We start from the raw sequence: 19,138 nt of genomic DNA, 5'->3' as shown, positions 1-19,138 counted from the left end.
CACCTGTTTTGGAGGGTGGATGACTGCAGAATTATATGCTTATTTTCAATTAGATGTGAGTACCTATTTAAAGTCCCTGTTTAAACACAGAACTCAGGTTTTATACCTAACATAATGTAATTATGTTTTGCAATATTTCATTATTTTAAAAAGTCTTCCAGAATCCAGAGTTTAGATTTTCAATGTTTATTATGAATCGCATTCACAGTGCAATACAAATTACATAAACAAATGTACAAAGACTACATGAAGCACATACCATTCTGTAACACATACAATACCTGATGCTTAGGCTACAAGTGTTCTCAATGCCTGTTAGCAAGAAACTGAAGTCAAAAGATAAATAATTGGATTGAGAAACTCCTTCATTATTTAGGTTTTTTTTTATTAAAAACTCTTTGTTGGTAAGCAGGCTATCAATGTTTAAAAAAAAAAAGGCAACAGTGCCCTTTCCTACCATGTAGAAAAGTTTTTCCACTGTTTCAAATCTGGGTTAATTTTCACTTAATTATTCTGTCCTCCAGCAAAAGTAGTCATAAAAATCAATCCAGCACTTTGTTTCCAGAGCAGGTTAATGATACAAAAAATAAACTAAAAACATACACACTGACACATGATTATATAAAAGTTTGGAAATATTATATGTAAAAGTTTAGAGACCAAGATAGTCCAATATATGCACTGCTTAGATAAATTACACATGACAGTTCTGAAGTACATTACACAATTTTAATGTACTGTCCATACCAGAAAAATAAATTTACTGTACGTGTCTAGAATAATTCCTGCAAATGTTCATTGATGAGTTGCACTAGTACTTTGGAGACCAATCTATGATTTTTAGCTGTTTTCACAGCCTCTCCTAGCACATATAAAAAAAAAAGTCCTGGCTGGCTAAGTGCAAATAGTGGTAATTTCCACTACCAGTCAGAATCTGGTGGCAGCTTGATTTTATTTCACTTTGTCAAATAAAAACATTTCAGAAAAGTGACATTTTTCTTACCTTCAGTACACTAATGGTTTAGTGACTTCAGAAGATATTCTTCCTTATTTAACCTATACCTAACTTTAACAAGAGGTCCTAAGGACATATTCTTGATATATAGTTTAATCTAAGGGCCAGCATTTGCCTAGTAGCAACAAAACCACAGCTCAGAACATCTCTTGAACATGACAGAATTATGAATTTCAGGAGAACAGATTCTTTCATGTGCTAATTCTAAAAAATTAGAAAGAGATGTTTTTAGCCACCCACTTTTAGAGCTCAAGAGCTGTGAAACTGATGAGTTGAGACTCATTTTCAGTTAAGACACACAAGATCTTCCCTTTCGACAGATGACCATAATGAGGAAATTATTGCTTTAGCACCTCAACACAGCCCCAGTCCATTCAATGGATTGTAAAAGCTACACAAACTGGCAAGCCACAACTTTAAGAAATTTGGTTTTGTGTATCTTCACGCACAATCTGTTCAAGTATTACAGAGGGCTTGTAAACCTGGACATAAGCTTTAAGTTTATGTAGAAAAATCAGTAAGGATGTGCTATGCAAAAATACATCAATCATGTTTAATATCCATATAGATTTGCATTCTAATATGCACTATATAGCAATAAGTATCCTTACTGACCACTATTCAAATGCATCTCCCAGAATGCTAGTAGCACTTCTTCGGTCTGTTTTTAGAATTAATCCAAAATAAACCCTACAGCAGTGTGTAGTACTTTACAGCCAAATTTTCAGTACTACTACTGAGTGTAAAACCCTTGTCCTGGGGTCTAGCGAGGAAGAGCTTTTTTAATGCCATCAGAGCCCTTCTCTGACTCCTGGTTGCTGTATGTCCCTTCTAGCAAAGAACAACGGTGCCAGAGACTTATTGCTCTGAGTCCAAGGGAACCTCATGTATATCCCATACATGACTTGGGAATACCGGAGGCAACTCTATTGCCAGAGACCCTGAGTGGACCTTGGAGCATCTTCAGCAGAACACTCATGCTCAGCATTCACCTCAAAGCAGAAGAGCCTGGCGAGTGCTCACTTACCAGAATGCTGTTATGACAACTCTCAGCATAAATGCTGCTGCAAACAACTTTATTCAAAAAAGATGCTGAAGCAGAATAAGCCAGATGTACTTATAAGTCACGCACTGCTTCTGAAAGCATGCTATAAGGAGAATTAATTTCAGACTAGCCTTTCAGAAAAAGTCAACGACTATACCTTCCTCCCTGGCCCCCAATGAAGACACATTTGCATGTGGGAAAGTTTTGAACAGCAAGTTTCACATAAATGCACTTTCTAAACAACGTGTCCAAGTTAAAGATAACAATTACTACTGCATCAAATTTGGATCAGCATTGCACTTTTCAAATACTTATTACCATTAGATGTTGACAAGAAATATTCAAGTGTCAACAGAAGTTTAGAAATTACCATAAAAAATTAGTAGAAAACCTCTATCGTTTCTGGAGTTGAAATATAAATTTCAAACACAACGCATGTGGGGAGCTATGCCATTTACTCCAGTTCAGGTAATATGGTATTAAAAGCACCAATAGCTTTATAAAAGGGATATATGAGAAATACAAAACAAAATGACAAAAATTCTCAGATATTACTACAATATTCAAGCCAAGTGACATCCAAGTGCCAAGACAAACCATATGTGAACACCTTCACGTTAAACTTCACATTCCCATCTGCATGTCAGCAAAGTTGTAGAAATTGTCTACATCTTGAGCTGCTGATGCCTTGCTCTCCGATACAAAAACCTGTTTTATTAAACGAGGAAATAGTTATGCATTACTAATAAAGAAGTTCAAGCAGTCTTTGCTCATTCAGAGCCCATAATGGTTATTTTCATTTTTGCATTTCATGAGGCACAACTCTGTTGGTTTCCACTGTGTGACAGAATAGTCCTAGAATTCCCTCAGCCCTCATACACCCTTTGTTATCATCACCTGTTCTTAGCAGACACACTAGCTGCAGTAACCCTAGCCTTCCACTGATGGGAATGAAAAAGTTTTGGGCTTGATTACTCAGTGGTCACAGCTTCAGCTAGCATCCATTTAAATGTATTTTGCTTGGTAAAGTCAAACTCTGTCCAGGAGAGGTGGGAGGGTAACAAATACACAAAAACCTTAGACTACCATTAAGCTTTCCTTTAACAGAAAGGCAGAGTTTGTAAGACAGACTCCCTTGTACTGTAATTCCCTCAAAAACTTATTTGCTTCTTCATCAGATGATTATTTTAAATAACTTCAATTACATTTGCATTTTGCAAAATTGATCAGTGCATGTGAAAGTCCAAACTCTAGGACAGTCATCTTTGAAAGCTTTCAGCAAATCAACTACAAATGCCTTAGGCAATGCCCAAATAGTTCAGTGTAACAGTGTTGTGACTGTTCACCAATCTCAACATGCAAGTGATAGCCTCAAAAACTTAAACTTAATTCTTACTCTCTCATATTTTCTATACCTCAAGAGGAAATCATCACTGTCTCAGCACATCAGTGTTGGCATAGCCAACTGAGCTATTCTGAATTGCACTGGGACTGTAGGAATGGGTTATTCCAGACAACTATGTTCCTACAGTCACCACTTTTCTGCTTCAGCTCAGAATACCACATGAATGCAAAACTACGACAGTTTCTTGAATTGGCTTACTTAAACTACATTTTAAGATCAATATCCTGTTGCCCAGTAAATTTGCAATTAAAAAAAAAATCATCACAAAGCAAGTAGTTTCCTAGACTGTTGCTTAGATACATGGTAGACTTCTGTTTGTAGGGACTTGAGAAAAATCTGCTAATCATGTGGCATTTGTTTGGTGCGACAGCAATTGGTACCATGGTCACAACAGTTGAATACCTTCTTTTAGCATCCTTCCCTACCAGGATATTACAATTTACATTTTGCACAGTATTTTATGAATAACTGATGAGACAGAGGAACAATACTAGAAAGCACACCAAAAAAAGTGCAGAAGGTCACCTAGAAAGAATGTCAGAGGTAAAGAGTGCAGATGTAGCTAGTGCACACAAATAGGAAGTCTGCTTAAGTGCATAGGGTAGAGCTCTCCTTCTAACATGTTGTTTCCACCAAACAACTCAAAAAAACCTCTGGTGGTGCTATTGCTGAAGAACTTTTCTACCCTTACTAGAGTATCAACAGTTGTTTATTAGATTTATTTCAGAAACAAAAACCTGCTGAAATTAAGGTTATTAACAGATTAATTTAATCATTTTTAACTGTGGTTTTCAAATGCAAATGTAGCCACCTGCTTAAAGGCAGATTAATCTCCTTTAAAGTCTTACAGAATACATGTCTTCCTAAGAGCTTTTGTCATTGTTTCTTGATCAAGGATACCTATAATTCTTTCTGAGCACTATAACAACTCTCAAACACGATAAGGGCCACCAACAATGAGGTGAAACCATTTTATAGAGCATTCCTGAACCTCCTGGTAGTAATAAGTCTGAAGTTCATTATTCCCTAAATTGCTTCTAAATTACATCCCAAGAAAGAAATACATTTTCTAAAAAAAGGTATACTGATGATATCCAATTATCTAGGGATCCATGCACAAACCCAGTGTTTATCAGAAGTTTTGGAGTTACATTTTATCTAAATAAATATATATACTTTTCAGGAAGCCCAAAGTTCTGCTTCTTAATTCAGTGCAGCAAGTATTTAATAAGTGAGGTAGATTTTACTATGGAACCAGGCTGTAAACAGAAGTTTTAAATCCAGATGCAGTAAGTAATTTCACATTTGGAAGTGAACCTAAACACTACAGATCACCTCCAAGAACAATGCTTACTTCACAGCTTGAAGTGCACAGCCTGAGGTTTCTGGATGCATCTCAGATCAGGGCATTCATAGTGTTATAATAATAGATACCAGTCATTTCAGTGAGGAAAATATAAAATTTTATTTGTTCTAATAATTAACATCACTTCAGCCTTTGAATAGAGAAAAATATCTAGAATAACCAGTGAATTACCTACCCAGTATCAGCTTTGTTCTGTATGAAAAAAATAATACACTAAGCACACCAAAAAAAGCCAGTGTAAGACCCTGCTTAAAGAGACCATTTTTATGGTAAAATTTGCAGTGATGACTGTTGGGTCACAAGAAGAATCTGTAATATCACAACACTGCCCAGAATGTAGTTTTGATATTCTCCAGACTCAGAGCGCCAAATTAAGGCCCACTACATATCAGGTTTTTGCTGGTGCAATAGCAAACAGAAGAAAAGCAAACTGGGCAGTCTAGTTCCAAGTAACTCTTTCAAAAGGAACTGAAAGACAGCAAGGAGCTGTATGGACACTCTATCTCAAAGACATTCTAGTCTTCTTTGAACAGCTGCTTGAAGGCAAAGGGTTTGTCACTTTCTGGTTACCAGGAGTGCTCTAATTGTTTCCAGAAACTTTCTCAAAATCATTGACATTCAGAGAAATGGGGACAGCAAGCAAAGAGGAGGTGTGGTGTAAAGAAGCTACAGTAAAACAAACTGACAGAAGAAAAAAGAAAAATGCCTTTGAAGGAAGGCATTCTGCAATATCCTACACAGCAAAAGTAAACCTTGAAAAAAGTTGAAATCCCATATTATCTTCATCAGTGTTTCATAGACTAGGACATCACAAAGCAGACTTCAGTATAAGACTTGGAGCAGAGCTTTTCCCCACTATATTTATAGAACTTGTTTTTACTATTATGTGAAATAACAGTTTTAAGTGGAAATCTTCTATTTTTCAATGGATATGGGGATTTAGTACTCTCTTTCCTAGGGCAATTTTTCTTGTCTCTGACAAGCAACTTGAGTTTTGAATACAAAAAAACCAAAACAACAACAAAAAAAGGATATTCAGATTTTACTATTCAGAAACCTAAAAAGATTGTGCAGTATGTCAACACTACAGTTTGACTATGAAGTATCCTAGACATTCTGTAACATTTTCTGCCAATAAAGCAATACACCAGCTTACCTTGGTCCCGCTAAAAACATCATTTATAATGCTTCGACATCCTTCCACAGCACCATCTCCATTGAACTCTAAAGCAACCACTGGACCTAGAAGATAGTTTCATCTAGAATCAATACTACTTTTAAGCTTGGCATTGAAACAGTAGATTTCTCAACCCATAGGAAATTGCAAAGCTTGCAAGAAGTGTTTCATGGTTTTTGCCTGAGCAGCCATAATGCAGGATAAAGAATTAAAAACACTTAACCATAGCTTCAAAGTACAGTGTTATCTGAGAAGGAAATATCTGCAATTCCATCCTCGTTTTTGCAGAGATTCTGGCAGGAGTCCAGTTTTACTTCTTGAAAGGCAGCAATGGCATAAAAACACTAAGGAGCGCAGGGCACCATGGAAGTGAGTCAGACTACACTGCTCAAATAGTGAACCATTTCACAGACATCTGGAGCAGGACTGAGTCATTCAGGCACTTTTGCCTCAGTCCCAAGATAGCAAACTGCCTGATTTTTAGACTTGTTCTCACCCACTATTTGCAGATCCCCTTTCTCTGGTTTCATTCTGAACACGTTGTTTCTTCGCACACGGGTGCAAAAGAGCCCTTAAACTAGACTGTCATCTGATAAGTACAATAACTTCTGTCCTATTCTTGCAATGAGCATCACAGACCTCTTATGTTACTATGAAAAAAACTGCATGTTGCTACTAAGTTTGGGAGCGTGTACTGAGCTTTAGCGTACAACAGATGGCAAGATGTCAGTACTTCTGCAGGAAGAGACAAAAACCAATTACAGTCAGATCAATAAAAAGGCTTTTGAAATACTCTGACAGTACAGCAGTTATAAACAGGAATTTAACACTTGCCTGCTTTATACACATCTATACTGATTTGCTTAAATATGTATACAGAAACACGGAACATCTAGGTGGTTGAGCAGCAACGGTGATAGGTTAGAAGTAGCCCAAAAGCATGAGCTTCTTTTCACCACCCCAGACAGATCCACATGTGCCACTGCTCCTGAGCTATGCGGTTGGACCACTAGAGGGGGGGCAGAGCCACAAAATACACGTGGAATAGCTCATTTCCGATGCCTTCAAGCGTTTTGGCTGGCTTAAGGCCTCATCGAGGCTTCCAAAACTCATCTCAACTGGTTTTACACTATGCCCTTGAAACACAAATTTCTCCTTCATTCCTCTCTCTTCTCCAGAACTCTCCAGTGATAGCTAGATTACTGTATCAAGAAGAGAAGGAAAACACCACAAACACACCTTTGTCAAGCAGTGGAATGAATTCTGATGCACACTGCTGGAAAACTCTGTGAGCATCCTCTGCCTTCATTAAGACTTCTTTAGTCTGTACCAGCTGAAAGCCTTTACCAGTCATCTGTTAACAGAGAAAGAATTCATGTTAAAAATGCTTCTAAAGGCAGAGAGTTCAGCTCAAGTATCCAGGTTACACTGGAATAGACCCATTTTCCCCATTCACCTTAAGCCACAGAGCAAAGGGACCCTTTTTGCTCTTTTCAAAGACCATTTGCTTTTTCTACATTTCTGTTTATTTTCATTCCATTCATCCAGATTTTCTCCTCTGCCCTAGTGCACCTAGAGGAGTAAATGTGAATGGTTTTGTTTTATATTATGGCCCAGGGTTGTGTTTTTTTCTCCCCAATCCCTCACAAGCTGAAACTAATGGGAGTTAAAAGCATTCAGCATCTGGAGTCAAGCAGTTAGTTCTCATTAGCCTGCAATAGTTCAGTCGAGCATTAGCTCAAACTCTCATCTATCCACTGCTGAAGTTTTCCATTTTGGAAAAATAGTTACAAACTTTCGAACACACACAGCTTTTTACTTCAAATGTAATATGAAACTAAAGGCATGTGGAGAAGGAGCAACTGTATTTGTACTTCCAAAGCATCCATTAATCTACAGAGCAGTAAGATTTCCACAGAATCTCACTAACTAATCTTTTAGCATCTTAACTCTAATTTCTAAAGAACTACTAACACAGGAGAACCCACCTATTACCCTCTTTACTGTAGCTATTCCTTCTTCAGAAAAAAACAACCCTTAAGTATCATTATCTCCGTTCACTCAAGTAGCTGTTAGCAGCTCCAGTTCCATAAAAATCCAACTGGGCAGTGGGAGGGCATGGAAACACCCTACAGCTTGCTTTCCTTGCAGTTAAAAACCCCAGGGAAAGAGTTCCATCGGTTTCGTTGATCATACAACACTGGGATCAGCAGCTTTTGCAGATATCTCAGAAGCTGTAGATCATGGCTGCTGGCTCTGCTCTGTCATCCCTGGCACTCCAGGGTGCTAAAAGCAGCCAGCCACTCCCAGATTTTAGCCCCAGGAAAGCCCAAACTCAGCCAAGCCTGGAAGCTGCTGCTTCACAGGGAAAAAAAAAAAAAATGACAGCACCAGCTATTTAAGTAATGAAAGACAGCTGACCAACCCTGACAAACACTCACTGCCTCTTCCAGAAAAAAAATTCCAATACTGGGTGGCAGGGAGGCCACAATTTAACATGTTATTTTTTTGAAAAGTCTCTGTTAGTACTGGAAAAACTTTCAGGACAGTTTTGTTAGCTGTGACTTTTGGGGCAATAAGCTAATAAGTTAATTGGCTGTATCCCTTTCACAAGCATTGCCAATCACTTACACTACATTTGGCCAAGTGCATCAAATCAGCTACACATTTTCTTCAGAACATAGCTTTGCTGTGCCATGATGGAAAAGTATACTGGAACTATTAGAGGACAGATGTGCTAGTCACAGGATGTCAGCTGTAAAACAACTGTGATCAGCTGAGCTCCAGTCTCTTACCTTGCTTTAAGGTTTTAACAGTGCAGTTGATCAGTATGGTTAGTAGACAAGCAGAGCCTCTGCATTCTCTCTTCAGGGAGTACCAGAGGCTGTCCAGAGGAAAGTTCAAGTGGAAATTCAAAAAGCTGAATGCAGACAAAGGTCACTTACCTCATCAATTAACTTCCTGGCATTTGCAGTTGTGTAGTCACCAGCAAAAAACACAGCCAAACACGATTCATCGCTGCTTTTCTGTCTCCGCCCTCGAGTTATTGGTATTATGCTCCTAGTAGCATCAGTAGAAATTCTGACAGCTTTCAGCTCCTCAGAGCTGGGCAGAGGAACATAATCTTGGACTACAGCATTCTCAGGCAAAAGACCCCAATTATTTTCTCCTGACACAGGGGTAAAGTCATGGATGTTGCTCCATGTGTTATTGAAGATACTCAGTCCAGCATCTTTAAATTGTAAAGCAAGCTCAGGATAATAGTACTGGAAACATCCAAATTTCATACCTGTGGAGGACTCAATAATGGGCTGAGTGGCACAGCACAAGAATACCTCCAGCTTTCTGCAGTCCCGAGTGCGAAACTGTTGGCAGGCCACTATGCATTTACAATCTTTGCAGTCACGGAAAAACACGCTGCCTTTTATTGGTCCTAAAAAGATTTGGCAGTTTACACAGTCATCAATAGTGATTGTAGCAGAATGGTCAAATATGTAGATACTACAGTTCTCACAGTCCTGAATGACGAATTGTTGCCCTGCTACTTTTCCAGGCAGTCGACCGACAGTTTCGTCTTTAAGTCCAGAAAAAGTGTAATCTTTGGGGTCAATCTGAAGGAGGAAGAAAAAAAGAAAAAAAAAAAGGGTTAAAGTCTTCACATACAGAGACTATTCTAATGCTAAATGTCAATTGACTTGCATTAATTGAGGTAGCACTGAATTGTACTGTATAACCTGCCAGAAAACTCTTCAAAGAGTGACAAAAGATCAGAAGCAGCTCTTCTAGCTAACTACTGGAAAGCACAGTATTGAGGTACACCAAAGAATTGAAACTACACTTCTGAGATGCTCCAGGTAAAAAATAAACTAACTCAGTTTGTCCTCTATTAAAGAAAGGGGACGGGGGACAGGGGGGAGCTTGTTTTCTCTGTGGACTCTAAACTGTTTCAACAAGGATGATGGTCCTGCGTATTATTGTAATAACTGTAATAAATTAATTGGCCAACATACTTAAAGATTCATAAAGCTAGAGATATAACATTTCCTTTTCAAGCAGCTTGCTTAGTCATATTTTACCACACCAACAAGTTGCAAGGAAACCTTGCTGCTTTCAAGCAGTATCTCCTTTACTATTTTTGCAACCTACAAAGAGTTTGCTTATCTTCGCCACAGCATTAGCTTGTGCTAACAACTACAAGCTTTTTGTGCTAACAACATCTACGTGTTTGTTTTAGCTACAACCAACAAGCAATCATTGGCAGTGGTGGCGCAGGGGGCACATTGACAGACCTCTCCTCCTCCACACTCCAGCATCCCCCCACTGGGGAGGGACACTTGAGAGAGGCTGTGGCTTTCCCTGGGACTCTCTGTTGGGGAGCAGCGACTGAAGATCCTCACAGCACCCAGGACAGGATGCGATACAGGTGGACAGCATGAATAATACAGCCCGTGCTGTCCTAACACCGAAGGAATCTGAGCTGGCTCATTTCTAGATATATGCAAGTCTCAAGACAACTACAATTCCCGGAGCAAATTCTACTCTGCCCTCTTGTGAAAGCTTATTAAAATAGCACTTAGAAGTACACAAGTACCTGAACTAGTCTAACACAAGACCACTTGACAAACCTGCTATTTGATTTGATTATTAGCCTGAGGGCCCTAAAGTTTGCTGCACTGTAATCAGTGTTAATGCATTACAACAGTTTCTGTATAGCCCAATTTGTAAGAAAGTCCTCCTCCTCCTCCACAGCATTTCAAACATTCACATGAGATTTAGAGACCAGAAAAAGGCATAAACCAGGATAGTCTAGTGCCAGACATTCACTAAACCAGCTCAGCCTAGCTTTTGTCCAGAACAGCTAATGGAAGCTAAAAGTCTCTACCAACCAATAAAATGTACTCCTTTATATACGATATATGTAACCTCCAGACAGGAAAGGAGGTTTGCAGCTGATGAGTCTTCCAAATAAAATGTAAGTTGAGACAATGAAGATGGCTTCCTAGAAATCTGCCCTCAGTCATATTTACCACCACTAGTATACATCCAGGAAAGTTAGTTGGAAGAATTACAAATAAAATTGGGAGTCTCAAATTATAAGGGACACAGCATGGAGACTCAGCCACACAGCATGATTAGGATTCAAATCCTCTAAGGTCTTAAGTCTCCTGTAACATTACATATTTGATCCATATACAAGATATTTACACTCATATTCTCTCATACTTGAGAATATAAGTATCAAAATTGCTTTTGGACACGTTCTTCCCAGGCATCTCCTAGAACATTTATGTATGTGTGTGTATATATGTATATGTCAGGTTTTGGGGCTTTTAATAACCTTGGGAGACAGGCTTACTGCCTTCAAAACAGGGTACAGAGGAACAGTTACTCTCTTAAGAAGTTCAAAGTTTCCAGAACTTACAGCTTTTTTGAAAGTTGGCACTGAAGCATGTCCTTCTAAATTGGTCTGCTCTAAAAAGCCTCTGAAGCAGCACTAGCTTGTCCTACACGGCAGCCTTTACAGAAGTGTGTGAAACTTCAACTTTACCTTGCAATTTTATTTAGGCCTAGGTGAAAAATACTGGTTAGCCAGTTAACCCACAGCTTACAGACAGTTTCACATGAGAGCACTTGAGAAAGAGTAGTAGTTGAGTTTAATGATAAAAAAAGTCTGCTTATTACCAGATTCAGGAGCTCAATTTTACTTCCCTGATGTGAATGATGAGTTCTTACCTGACACAACTCTTACTTCTCGGTTTGTTCACCACACTAGGGAGTTTGCCCATTTCTTTTAATTTTGCTTTGCAGTTTTCCTTTTAAAGGCCAAGAGTATTTATTGATTAACACTGCCATACAGAGTGGAGGGACTGAATGAAATAAATTTAGCTCCCTCTCCCCCCCCCAGGTTTATTGCCCCTGCAAGGAGGGGGTAACCCAAGAGAATGTAGCAGATCTGAATGTTTCACTTCCTTTGGGTGAAAGAACCATGCCAGAGAAGGGAGCGTGAAGGCAGAAGTATGATTTTGAGGATGCATCCAACAGCTGTTAACATGCTAATCGCAGTTTCATGCTCACCACCTCTGAAGTCTGCAGCTATCATCAACAGGTTAATATTAAATCACTACATCCACCTTCCTTCCCCTGACAGTCAGCACTAACTGCTTCTTAAGTTCCATCTCAGCAACATAGCAAAAAACAGGCAAGGAAAACCAAAAGCAACAGAAGAAGGTAACATCTGCAGCCTCACACAACCATAACCAGGGCAATGTAGATTTCTCTGCCCATTCATCTGGTGCAACTTTTGCTGTAAAATCTTAAGCATGTGGCAGGTCAGTAAAAATCAACTGTTTGGTAACTCATCTATTTATTCTTTGCATTTGGAGAAAGCTTCAAAGACCTTTGTCCAAATCCACCCATCTCACTCAGACAGATGCTTTACTCCCTGTCCCTTATTACATTTTTAAATGTCTTTTTTCCCCAGGCTGGTATAAGTCTAAATGACAGTATTTAGAGAGGCAACTTTTAATGCTTTCAGCTGAGTTTAAAGAGTTTTTGGAGTAGATACGAGTCATGCATTAATAGATATGGGCACAGCTCAAGAGTTGAAGCCTTCTAACAGAAGTGCTATGCGCAGGTTCAGGAATTACTCCATAGAGTGACCTAAAATAACCAGCTATGATGAAAAAGTAATCCCTGCTTACACAATATTCTTCCCCTTCAACAGAAGTCTCATCCTTGGTTATCAGCAATTACATTGTTGATAAATCTGTTACAAAGGACTAGAGGACAAATTGTAAGGAGCAGGGATTTTAAAGAGCAAAGAAAGGAGAGAAGCGAAGGCAAACAAGAGTTTGTCATGGTTGCTTTGAACTCAAGGAAGTTCTGCGGCAACAAGTGCAAGGTGTATTAACTAGCTTTCCTTCCTGCAAACACTTGTCTTGCAAGAAGGTCAGAGGCCAGATGTGAAGGCTGCAGATGACATACAACTCTTCAGCCACCATTATCCAGTTTACTGGCACCAAGACTAGGCAGCTCCCATTTGGAAGAAGATTTATAAGTACTAAACCCTCACAGCTTTTATTGGTGACTGTGCCTAGAATCACCAAGGATCCCAACAGCTTCTTGAATTGTTTCTGGTATGAGTTCATGTCTTAACAAGACTTTTTCACCGGGTCCCTCAGGAAAGTAGTTTTAGTCAGCAATGATATGCCCCCACAAATATGAGAAGGTAATGCTGTTCATAATGGATTATGGTTCACCCCTAGTTACCTGGGTCTAGCCTGCTGAGCAAACAGTAATTTGTAAAGTCTTTCTAAACCACTTACACTAAGGTCTTCTCTTTCAAATATCATTCTCAAAAACCCATTCCCTATCTCTCTAAAACACAACAGATGGCAGTTCAGCTATGGACTTATATACAGTTGATGACATACAAGAATTAGCTGCAGCTTTTAATGTCACTGGGTCAGCAGCCATTGGATAGGGCACACAAACTTAAGAGGCTTTACATACTATTTTTGTCAGTAGGGGAATTAACAGAAAGGAAATAAGCAAGAAAAATGCATTCCCAGGCCTAGACACTTCTGCATATTCATACTTGCGTGGGTTTGGTGCCCTTAAGTACCGAGTTGCAACATCCTCTGGACACTGTTTGTTGAAGTTACTCACCTCTGGCAGATTTCTAGATTCTTAGGCAACAAGAAAAGGTGGAAAGAGGAACAGTATGTGCAGGTTCCAGTCACTAGCATAGTTTTTCATCTTGGAGCATGTCCTGTGCACCTTGACTTTAAACGTGGCCAATACAACAGTCCGAATGCACATTTCATTCTATTCTTTGTAATCTTCCCCCTCTTCCAGAGTACCCGTTATAGCATAAAATGATCATTCTCATACTTTTCTGAGCAACAAACCACTGCCAAATACTGCAGATAGGAAAAGAAGAAGAAGAAAGGAAGCTACTACACGCCTATATCTGACTTAACTGGAAATATTGCTTAATGTGAACCTGCTGACCATTTCTCAGTTGATAGACTATGTTTTGAGAAATACAGCAGTAGTTCTTCTGGTACACTGGGAAGAATAAGGGAGATGCATTGGATTTAAGGACAAAATATTTCATTGTTTAGTTAGAGAAAAAAAGTGGGTTTATTTATATTCCAAAAATAAAATATAAAGTGGCTACCTAAACAAGATCTAGATAGTTCAAGATGCCCATGACAACTCAGACCATTCTAGCAGAATCCTCAAACATAAGATGACTAGCAAAAGACTATCAATGATTTATGTGGAAAGTTAAACCTCTGAGTTTGAAAAAACTGTTTGAATACAGCAATCACAGCCTGATATAGCAATGATAGCTGTGCGTTTCTTATCAACTAAAGCAGTTAAGTTGCAAGTCAACTGACTTAAAACAAGACCTTACTTGTTCCTTCTAAAAGGAAATATCATTTGGGAAGGAAAGTCCCTCTAAGCTTTAAGTGCCATTGTGATCATAATTAACCTAATCCTACTTCTTTGAACATGAGACAACAGCAAAAAAGACGATGTAGCTTTTCGTGTTTCTTCTGCAGAGAAGGTCACAGCACATGGGTATGTCTGCCATCACAAGACACAAAACCCCAGTTCCGGTCTATATGTACCCATATACAGTTACTGCTGTAGTTACTACCCTGGTCATTCATGTAAACAATGTTGGTCACACAGAAGGTAGTAAAGTAGGAAAGGAAAAGGGAGACCAGGAGCAGAAATGCAATCTTACATTCCAGGTGGAAACCTAGCTGAAGAAGGCTGAGGAGGGCTGAGCACCACCAAGATCCTCTCCCACACTTGGTCAGAAGGGGACTCTCATGACAGCCCAATGACGTCAACACATCACAAGTCCCCAGGGTGCAGTGCAGTAATAACAGACTCTATAATAAACTGTGCTCTACTTAGTCTCTTGGACTAAGAATCCCAGAGCAGCAAGGAACTGAATACTCATCCTTTTCCCTTCTGTTTTCAAGATAAGCTGATCCTTTCATTCTTCTACTGCACCATAAGTAATCTTCATAGAGTTCTCCAAACCCAAGGGTCAGCAAGCATTACAGAGATCCCAGCAGACTTGTGATGCAATCTAAATTTTATTAATTTTTGCATACCTTAAAAACACAGACTTCTGTCCTCACTTAAATAAGGTCAGGTAGAAATCTGAAAAGGCCCCTCAAATTCATATATTTTCCTTAATTTCAATTCAACTATCAGCATCTTATAATATTTTGTATTTAGGGTTTTCTACCACATGGTCCGTTTTCGGGACTATTATACAAGAGTTACATAGTCACTAGGATATCGTCGTATTACTCTTTGGCGAGGTCTATGCTAGCAGATCATCTTTTGCCACCAGAACGTAATTAAAATAGACTACGCTAGCAATGCTGTCCTTCAGAAGCAGAAGAAATAGTTTCGCTGGGGGAACTCCTCAGGTTCAGAGCTTCATCCAGCCCAGCTGTCAGCTAGCAGTCACCTCTCTTCACATCCCTAACCAGACAACCATGCACATGAGCGTGCCTACATTTCTCTGCCTACAGTGAGAGCATCAGCATGGCATTAGTTTACAGGAAGACAGCTGGAGTGCCTGAGCAGCAAGACTTATCTACCTATAAGAACATACAGAGGACAGCTTACAAGAACTGCAGACAATTGCCAAACCTGTTTGCAGAACTGCATCACCGAGTAGGAGAGCCTAAAATTAGAAACACCCCCAACCCAAATGGTGTGTTGACACATTATTAAAAGTAACAGGAAATGAACATTGAAAGACCACCAGGACATCTGTTCACAAAGTTGAGGTTTTCCGAGTTCAGAATACAATTCAACACACTTGATGAACAAAAAGGAGTCTTGATGCCACAAGTTTTCTGACTGATGTCAATCTAACTCTGTGTACAAACACAAATTGTGAAATGAATAAGTAATATATATGATGCATCAGAAATGACAAAGCAATAGACAATAGGATAACGTATCAGAGACAATACTTAGAGCTACTACATTAACACTGACTTAGTATCACTTAATACAAACTGGAATCAACAAGTTTAGCATACTAAGTGCTCAGTATTCCTTTACCCAAGAACAGGTGTCTCAGTAATGCTTTCCTGGTTTAATGTCCTAAGCATACACCCAAAAGCCCAATGAAAGATAAAGCTGCAAAGAGCAAGAGAAATGGGCTTAAACATTAAATAGCCATTCTTGAGCTGTACAGTACAAAATTAAGCAGCTCATTTGACAGCTTCCGCAGTTCAGTAGCACAGCCCAAACTCACCAATTCTTCTGGTTTCTAAGAGTCTTTTATAGAGAAGGAGGAAGTTGTTGCACATGCAATACATTACATGCTTTTTTTTTTCTCCACAGAGATAGATTGTTGGTGCTGTAATAGCCTCCTCTGTTAGCTTGAACCCACTTCCAGCCCGTTAACAACAGTCATCTCCTTAGCAACAAGGCTGCCTGCTCTCTGAATCAAGTGTTCCTATGTCCTGACTTTCCTCCTTTAGTTTTAGAAGTTAGCACCCTGTAAGCAGATTGAGTAAAAAGTCTCATATCAGTTGAGCTTTAGCTGATGAATTTGCTCTAAAATTAAATAAAATTATTTCAAACACTCATTTGGTAATTCACTTTTGCACAGAGCTAAGATTTGTTCTACTACTCTAAAATATGGTTTTGGTACAGCCTTCTCCTGATGAGAATAGTCTCCACACAAGTAACAGGCTGCCGTCCTCCCCTTCTCTCTCCAATGCTGCACTGCAAATATCCACCAGCAAGTCAAAGCAACAAGCCCAACACAGATCAACTGTCTTTATCCTCAAGGAACTGATTCCTCTGGGCCACGCGCACGCTCTCTAGCTCATCTCCATCTGAGCCTGTCTTAATCTACTTGGAAGACTTAAGGGACACCCTAGAGCACCTGGCCAAGTTTAAAAAACAAGCAAGCTAAGCATTCAAATAAGTTCACGCATTTTATTTTCTATACTTGTAAAATACGGCCTAAAGGTGTGGGGATTTCATTTGTTAAAACCACATCAATTAAGTTTATGGCCTGCCCCATTTTCTCCTTCCCCCACCCAAAGGCGGCTGGAGAGGAGAGGAGACCTAGCAGGGCTATGATGTCATGATATATTTAGGATGTGAAACTTGAAATGAGGGTGGGAAGAAACACATTTAATCCAGCACCTAAGTGCCTTCCTGCTTGAGACTTCACGATTGCCTTCAACAGGTCAGGAAACAGCGCTGGGAAGGATTTGTCTGCATCTAACAATTCAGGGGCTGATAGGCTAGCCCTAGTTCCTCCAGCTTTTACAAAAACACCCCACCCAAACCCCGCAACCTAAACAAAAAAAACCCCAACGACCCAAACAGCCAAGCAGGAAAAATAATCCCCACCGACAGTCAGGACACAAGACACGTGTTTTATGCCTCCGCTGAGACACCAGGTGCGGGGACTTCAGCCCACGCCGGCACAGACGGCTGACCGGCTGCCCGCTAACGCCACCACGTCGGTTGGCTCCGGCGAGGCACGCGGCCACGGGACCCCACGCCGTATCAGAAACCCCGATGGCCGGCAGGCATAAACTCGCCACCCGCGCCGACTGCCACAGCCGAGCTGACGCCCACCACCACCACCACCACCACCACCACGGCCACCTCCCCGGGCGCGCAGCGTGAGCCGCCCGCAGCCCGCTCTCCCGCCGCGGGGGCGCAGCCGGAGCGGGGACCGGTGCTGGCACAGGCGGCGGCCGCGGGATCCAGCGTGCCGCCCTCTGCGCTTGCACAATTTGAGACTGCCCGGTAAAATCCTCAAGCTAAATACTTTCTTTTTTTTTTAAATAAACGCACTTAACTGCACGGACCGAGCCGTAACAGCGGTACGGGGGGGGGGTGTGCGAGCTCCCCGCCGGGGAGCAATCCCCCCCCCCCCCACCCGTGTCCAGCGGCCGCCGCCCGGCGCAGGGGCCCTGCCACGGCTACAGCCCCGCAAACCCCGGGCGGCAGAGGAGGGCGAGGCGCTGCCCGCCAAGGCAGCCGATACCCCGGCAGCGGCTGCCCGCGGCCGGGGACGGGGGGGTGGGGGGCAACGGCCGGGGCGGTACCTTGGCTCGCTGGTCCCAGCTGTACTGCGGCGCCTTCTCCTCGCCGGCCGCCGCGTCCTGGCCGGCTCCCCCCGCCGCCGCTTGCTGCTGCTGCTGCTGGCCGCCCTGGGCCGGCTTCCTGCGGCGGGAGAAGAAGCAGCCCATGGCGCCGCAGCTACCGCCGCCCGGCCGGCCCGCGGGGAGAGGCTGGGAGCGCGGGAGGGAGCGCCAGCGCAGCGCCTCAGCCTCGCCTCGCCTCGCCTCGCCTCACCGCCCCGCCCGCTTCCGCTTTCCCTCCGTCTCCCGTAGCGACCGCGACACTTCCACCACCCCTCCCCGCCCCGGCCCGCCCCGCTCCAACCGTCACCGGGCGGGGCGGGGCCGTGTCTGACAGGGGAGAGGCCGGGGCGGGGGGGGCAGCGCACCCGCAGGGCTGAGGGGAGAGGCGGGAAAATGCGGCTTCTCAGTGATGGCCGTCGCGTCCCCGAGAGGGTGCCCCCGCACACGTCCCGCAGCAGCGGGCTCCGGGCTGCCCCGGCGCCGGGGGCGACCCTTCCGCAGCGGGTCGGAGGGCGCGGTAAGCGCCGTGAGCCAAGACGCCTCAGGGGGTGAAGGGGCTGCCGCCGGCGGGAACCCCTCTCCCACCTGAAAAGGCGTTTGGGGGTTCGGCTGCGGGAGTCGGAGGCAAAACGTGAGGTGCGGCGTGTAAATACAAACCGACTAATCCGACATCGAGTCGTTTCCTACCGATGCAACCCGCGCCGTAGGCAAGCGCGTTACCCTCGGGGTGCCCGTCGCCGCAGGTCTTGCCACCTTGCTCGTCTCGCCTGAGAGGAATGCACCAGAAGACCCAGCTCCCTTGGCTTCTTGCAAGTGTTTCAGAGCACCAGCAGCGAGGGGCAGCACGAGAGCCCACCGTGTCCTACAGCTTCGTGCCTTCCTTTGCAAATAGCTGGGCTTTCTATGTGGGTCGCGGTTGGGTTGGGTTGGGTTGGGTTCCCCCCCCGCCATGAGACTGTCCAACCA

The 19,138-nt window shown here is 42.2% G+C and overlaps 1 protein-coding gene across 1 annotated transcript; it reads right to left on the bottom strand.

The window, feature by feature from the left end:
* Window positions 1-169: 169 nt before the first annotated feature.
* RP2 (RP2 activator of ARL3 GTPase) lies at window positions 170-18,382 on the bottom strand. Its single transcript, XM_075057410.1, has 5 exons — window positions 18,134-18,382; window positions 8,954-9,619; window positions 7,248-7,362; window positions 5,988-6,073; window positions 170-2,768 (listed from the first exon to the last, which is right to left on the bottom strand). The coding sequence occupies exons 1-5, from the start codon at window positions 18,275-18,277 to the stop codon at window positions 2,685-2,687; spliced, it is 1,095 nt and encodes a 364-aa protein (XP_074913511.1). The 5' UTR covers window positions 18,278-18,382; the 3' UTR covers window positions 170-2,684.
* Window positions 18,383-19,138: the final 756 nt, after the last annotated feature.

This window comes from Buteo buteo, chromosome 25 (genome assembly GCF_964188355.1).
Source record: "Buteo buteo chromosome 25, bButBut1.hap1.1, whole genome shotgun sequence".
Taxonomy (NCBI): domain Eukaryota; kingdom Metazoa; phylum Chordata; class Aves; order Accipitriformes; family Accipitridae; genus Buteo; species Buteo buteo.
This window is presented reverse-complemented; position numbering and strand designations above follow the sequence as displayed.

What these genes read in the sequence shown, in the direction of transcription:
- RP2 (XM_075057410.1), bottom strand. Translation starts at nt 18,277, where the DNA reads ATGGGCTGCTTCTTCTCCCGCCGCAGGAAGCCGGCCCAGGGCGGCCAG. An exon ending in CATTCCACTGCTTGACAAAG is followed by an intron (nt 6,074 to 7,247) that starts GTGTGTTTGTGG and finishes ACTATCTTCTAG; the next exon opens with GTCCAGTGGTTGCTTTAGAG. An exon ending in ATGTTTTTAGCGGGACCAAG is followed by an intron (nt 2,769 to 5,987) that starts GTAAGCTGGTGT and finishes TTAATAAAACAG; the next exon opens with GTTTTTGTATCGGAGAGCAA.